The sequence below is a fragment of the Panthera uncia genome (assembly GCF_023721935.1).
Source record: "Panthera uncia isolate 11264 chromosome B3 unlocalized genomic scaffold, Puncia_PCG_1.0 HiC_scaffold_1, whole genome shotgun sequence".
NCBI lineage: Eukaryota > Metazoa > Chordata > Mammalia > Carnivora > Felidae > Panthera > Panthera uncia.
The window spans coordinates 73,992,938-73,999,266 of record NW_026057582.1 but is presented as its reverse complement, the minus strand read 5'-3'; the positions used below and the strand labels follow the sequence as shown (position 1 = coordinate 73,999,266).

The window sequence follows — 6,329 nt, the reverse complement described above, 5'->3', positions numbered from 1 at the left end:
TCTTCTGAGTCATCTTTCAAATCCTCCAAACCCAGGTGCCCCAAATTCCTGCCTTTTTACTCTCCCTCTTCACCCAAAAATACTAGAGAGTAATTGGATTTGCAGTACGCCCTGAGACAACTCCCATTCAGTCTCTCAGCACACGATTACCAATTATTCAAGGAAAACTTGACATGACCTGGGCTTTGAGGTGCACCAGAGTTTCTGTAAATCCAAACGTGTTTCTATAAGTGCCAATACTTCTCTACCTAATCCTAATGACATAGCTTCCATTCAAAGAGAAGATCAGGACACTATATACCAGGATGGCATTGCTACTAATATGCTTTGAAGATAAGCTTTGGGTATGAACTGAAAGTGATGACTATAAAACAAGAACAACAAAAAATTTCCCTTTACTCTCTGTGAACAGTGAAATAAAATAAAGTCACTTATGGGGTGACTAGCTGGCTCAGTTGGTGCATATTGTGACTCTTGATGTTAGGGTCATGAGTTTGAGCCTCATATTGGGGGTAGAGTTTACTTGAAAACAAAAATAAATAGTCACTTAGGTCAAGGGGGTGGGTAAAATGGAGCAGGGAGACCATTAAGGAGGTGGCCTTTATGTATGTCCTCATCGGTGGAGTCATGAACTTTTGAACTGGGTCAACTCATAAATACTCTAAAGACTCTGCAGAACACCTGCAACTTGCTACAGTATCAATTGGACCTTTGCATAGTGATAGCTTTAGCAACCAATTATGTTTAGCCAATATTAGTTTTCTGTCAACAACACCAATCAAAATTCTTTGTAAACAATGTATAACAGCATTCCCCTTTTGTCTCTAAAATCCCTGACTTTTGCTCTCTTGTGGGACACTATTTGGGTTGTGTGATCAGAGCACCCCAAATTACAATTCTGGATCTCAAATAAATGCTTTTGCTTAATCATTGCCTCCTTACAATTTTTGGTTGACACCGTCTAGGTTCTTTTATTACCTCTGTAATAAAAACAGATTAACAAAAGAAAAACATACAGAAATTCAACAACATGTGTATCTCTTGTATATATTGTGGATAGTCAGAAAAACTGAGTAAAACTTCCCAAAATGACTCAAGCCACCACCTTAAATACCATCTTCAGCTAAAGACAAAAGAAATGGGTGCTGGGTGGCTCAGTCGGTTAAGCAGTTAAGCGTCTGACTTCAGCTCAGGTCATGATCTTGCAGTCTGTGAGTTTGAGCCCTGTGTCGGGTTCTGTGCTGACAGCTCAGAGACTGCTTTGGATTCTGTGTCTCCCTCTCTTTCTGCACCTCTAGTGCTCTTTCTCTCTCTCTCTGTCTTTCAAAATGAATAAATGTTAAAAAAAAAAAAAAAAAGGACAAAAGAAAGATATTGCAGTGGGAGTGGGGAGGCCAGTTAAGGGAGGTTACGAGGAAAAGCACAGCAAAGTTAAGGTTTGTCGTGTATATTTAAGTCTGTGCCTTCTCCATTGGTAAGAGTTTCTTGTGATTTAGAGTCAGCCTTCTCTTCCTGGTACTAAGAGTGAGGTACTCTCACAAATGGAGATTTCCTAAATGTCCCTTACAAAAGGGTAACTTCCACTCCTGGGTTTCAGAGCTTCTCCTGGGCTTGTGGCTTCTTAAAAATAACCAGCTTAAATAATCTTTATGCCAAAGAGGTATAATTTGGAGTGGCATGCTTTGCTACCCTTCATGACAATTTGATGATAAAGTGGCCCAGTGAGACACTCAACCAAGGTGGCTTAGCTGGGAGTAGCCCTCAAAGAAATGCATTGATAGGGATGCCTGGGTGGTTCAGTCGGTTAAGCATCCAACTTTGGGTAAGGTCATGATCTCATGGTTTGCAAGTTTGAGACCCATGTCAGGCTCTGTGCTGACAGCTCAGAGCCTGGAGCCTGCTTTGGATTCCGTGTCTCCTTCTCTCTCTGCCTCTCCCCCGCTCGTGTTCTCTCTCTCTCTCTCTCTCTCTCTCTCCCTCTCTCAAAAATAAATAAACATTAAAAAAGGTTTAAAAAATTCATTAATGGAAAGCACATTCAAGGATCTCACTTTATCCATAAATTGCACCTTGGACTACATACCCTCTTTATCTCTCAATGAAGATTCCACAGTTCACAACTCCAGAGGTGTTTTGTTTTGTTTTTCACTGATGTTCCCATAGACCATAGCCTAGTCATCCAGGGAATTTTCCCCAGAGGTTTTTTGGGATGTGAATTTAGGAGATAAATCTCTGATTGTCTCCTGATAACTCCAGACAACACCTCTTCAGTATTACCTCTCCCCAGAGCCTTGCCATTCCTTTGTGCCCTCAAGTGAGTCTTTGATGTTGGACACCTTTGCTCCAGGCTATTCTCAGAGTGAACCCAAGTGTTCTAGATAAGAAGGTACAGGAACAGGTTCACTTAGTAAGTCTGTTCCCTCTCTCCCCACCCCCACTATTAATCAGTGGAGTGCTGTACCTCTCACTGCTATTCCTCTCTTCACTGCCACAGACTTCTTGGCTCTCTGCTCTTCAGATCCACATACTGATTTCCACCACCAGTGACACGTGAGTGTTGGATCTGAACAGGGTGAGTTAGATTTAGGGTTGGTACTGAGGATGCTTGAGGGGAAAGGCCCAGGAACACTGGAAGGGTCCTGACTGAACTTCTCGACGGTAGAGTTAAGATTGGAAAGTGATCCAGTTTGTAAGAAGCAAAGACCTGAATTCAACTCAGGAGTAATCCCTCTGATACAGTCTGTCCTGTCAACCCCTCCAATCTTTCCAAGCATAATATTTTGAAGCAACTTGAATCCTGATCTTTTATCCTGGTTAGGACCTTTGGCCAGGTATAGGGTGCCAGAAATGAGCAAGTGCCTATTCTGTCTTCTATGCTCGATGTAGCACTTTACACAATAGGGGAGGAAAAAAATTTCCTTCCATCCTTCAAGATACTTCCAACTGGTTTAAGAATTAAAGTGAAATAAGATTTAGCAGGAGGGAAAAACACCAAAGTTTTATTATGTGCACATGGAGGCCCAGTAATGAAATGGAGACCCCAAGTAATTGACTGAGGCAGGCAGCTTTTATACATTTTAAATAGTGAGACAATACATTTGTGAGGAATTGACAGGAGAGAGAAAACAAATGTTTGGGAGTTCCAATTAGTAAGGAATTCTAAGCAGAATCTGGGCTGAAATAGTAGATTAGTAAAAAGGAATAAAGTTTGTTTATTCAGCTTACTTGGCTTTAAAATTCCAATCTCTGGTGGGGTGCCTGGCTGGCTCAGTTAGTGGAGCATGCAACTCTTGATCTCAGGGTTAAAAGTTCGAGTCCCACATTGGGCATAGAACCTACTTTAAAAATAATTTTAAGCAAGTAAAATCTCTATCTTTGGTGATAAGAATATCTTTTTATTTCTTAGTATAAGGAGGGTACCTTTCATATGAGATTCATTTTCTGCTTTTAGGGGGACAGAGGAGGGTCTGAGTGTCCTTGTACTGGCTGTTTTCCAAGTAGCTTCAATTCAAAACAATCAATATACTATTGTGACACCTTTTAGGGTGGCCTACCCTGCGTTCCTACAAAATTCTCAGAAGGGCTCTCACATGCATATCTTGTTAGAGTCCCTCACAAGTCTGTGAGGCAGCTATTATTAGGCAGATTTGAGGACACAAGTGCTCAGAGAGTTGAGAATCAGGTTAGAGATTCCATAGGGCCAGTTCCACTCCCCATGGTAAATGAGGACAGAGAGCTGGTTTAAAGGGGAAACTTTTTCACACACCTCTATGCCCTAATTTTGACCAGGGTAGCTCCTGTGAGGGTAGTTTCAATCTTGGTACAGGATTGATTAAAATGATATTTCAGAACTGGAGCTCCTATATGATGGCATTCTTAACAATAGATCAAGATTGTTTATAACTATGATAACTAGGTAAACGGCCTCTGAGAAGGTATGTGGGTAGTCAGAAGTGATAACAGGCTTTGGGGAAGTGTTATAAGGAAAGCAGGATTAGATAAACACCATCTTGCAGAATCAGTGTAACTGTAGCCTGGGGTCTGAGGGAACCAAAGCCTTCTTGCTTGGAAAATATCACCCAAGTCTTCACTCATCTTCTGCATTCCCTTAAAAGGTGGCAATCCTTTCCACTTCAAGCCATACAGCTTAAAATGCCATTTTTTTTTTCAGACTCACGCTCTTCTGAGAACTGATCTGCACCGTTAAGACAGAATTAGCTGGAGGGTGATTGGTTGGAGTGGAAGAGAGGGCAGACAGGAGGTATTTGAATTCCTCAAAATAAACTCCACCTATTTTTTACAATTTTGTGTTTGTCTCACTCAGGCTCTAGCATAATTTCAGTTCTCATAAACTTTATTATCTAACGAGATTCATCACCTTCAAGCCTGGGAACAAAATGATAAAATTGGGCCCAAGTGCCTACACTGGCAGGGAAGGAATTTTAAGTTGGAGGTCAGCTCTTAGGGCAGCTGAAATAATGCTTTCCTCTCTCCCTGCTGTGGACTCGCAGGTGGCCCTGGTGACTGAGATGGCATCCTCTCTAAAGGTCCTTGGCCCTATCTTGGCCCTGCTGTTTCCCCTATGTGGGCTGCTTATACACAGCCAGAACCTTTCCTGGAGGGAATTCATGAAGCAGCACTACCTGAGCACAAACTGGAAATTCAGCGACTACAAATGCGATGATCTCATGAGGGAAAGAGGAGCTCCAAAAGACAGGAACTATCACACCTTCATCTATACCTTGTGGCACAAAATCGAGCATATATGCCTCAGGAAGTGGAGAGATCGTTACAGAAATGTATATATATGGGTCCAGCATCCCTTCAAAATCCTCCAGTGCTACCAGGAGGGTAACAAAAAGAGCTACAGAGAACATAGCAGCTACAGCTACATTGAATTCCACTGTGGCATGAATGGGTATGTGGACAGCATAGAGGACATCCAATTGTTAGACATCAAAAATTAGAAAGTCTACCCACACCCCCAGGTTTTAGTAGAGTGCCCATTACTTCCCAAGTGGTAGCCTGATGCCTACATCAACAGCGTTGGCTACTCCTTCCTTTGCGTGTATTTGCTAATGTTTTCTCACGACTGGAGTTATGTCCCACAAGGTTTCTTGATATTAAAACTGCCTGCGTTGTTTCTCTACCCTGAATACCTTTCTGCCCTCATTTACCTGATTTGCTCTTACATTTTTTTTTTTTTAAGATTTAGCTCTTATGGCTTTTCTTTTTTACTGAACCAGGGATTTTCCTGATAATGACTCTCCTTATACCTCCCCACGCTAAATGATCTTCCCTTCCTTAAATAAATTGTATCATTCCAATGTGTACGAAATTTATACATGCTATATGTGCAGAGTATGTGTTCTGTGACTGGTATAGGTGTAACAGGGTGTGTGATACAGATTATGCTTGGATATGATTTGTGCTGAGTGTAGGGTTAAGGTGTGTGTTGCTGGACTCATTCATCAAACATATCTCTAAGGAAATGCATGCATTTTGGATAGGTTAAGTAAGGCATTATGTTTCTTGAGGAATAATACATTAAGTAGAAGATAATCACAGAAATGAGTTTACCTGATAATAACCATTTTCACTAGGCAGAGAAATAGAGTCCAATACAGGACTTTAAAATGCAACCTTCAAGAATGGGTCTTAAGACTTAAATTTTGTTGGAGGAAAGAGGAAGTGAATTGCAAAATGAACTGTCGAGGACACAAGTAAGCAGAGTCCACGAGAATTCTGTTTGCTAAATGGGGAAGAGAGATTCAGAGAAAGATAAGTCTTCACTTCATATAATTTTGCCTCAGGCAGGTATGGGGAGGAGAAATACTAAACACTAAAGTACCTTGTGTTCTTCAGCCTCTTGCATTGTTGAAAGACTCCAGTCCTGAAACAATCAGAGAAAAGACCAAGGTATGAACATTTTCAGCGAGGTGGCTGTGCTCCTAGTCCTAGAGGTCTGGCTTCAATGAGTAGCCAATGAATCTAGGTTGGTCATCCTGTGCCAAGAGCAGCACCTCAGGTTTGCAATTTCTCAGTGCACCTGGGGATGAGCAGACAGTGGGGAGATGATGACCTATACAAACCAAACTCACAAGAGATTAGTGTTAAACCAGTAGTTCTGTATCAATAATCAATCTACATATGAGGAGGAATACTGATTGCTTTTCTCAGTTGATAAAAGCTGCTTCAAAATGTAATGGCAGGGGTGCCTGGGTGGTTCATCCTGTTAAGAGTCCCACTCTTGATTTCGACTCAGGTCAGGATGGTGAGTTCGAGCCCCACATCGGGCTCCTCATTGTCAACTTGGGATTCTCTCTCTC

General features: G+C 41.7%; 1 protein-coding gene across 1 annotated transcript; it reads left to right on the top strand.

Moving 5' to 3' along the window:
• The first annotated feature begins 4,510 nt into the window (after nt 1-4,510).
• EDDM3B (epididymal protein 3B) lies at nt 4,511-5,087 on the top strand. The gene has a single exon (XM_049611946.1). The coding sequence runs from the start codon at nt 4,530-4,532 to the stop codon at nt 4,965-4,967; it is 438 nt and encodes a 145-aa protein (XP_049467903.1). The 5' UTR covers nt 4,511-4,529; the 3' UTR covers nt 4,968-5,087.
• Nucleotides 5,088-6,329: the final 1,242 nt, after the last annotated feature.

Bases quoted from the DNA above. Each gene is read 5' to 3' on its own strand.
- EDDM3B (XM_049611946.1), top strand. From the start codon at position 4,530: ATGGCATCCTCTCTAAAGGTCCTTGGCCCTATCTTGGCCCTGCTGTTT.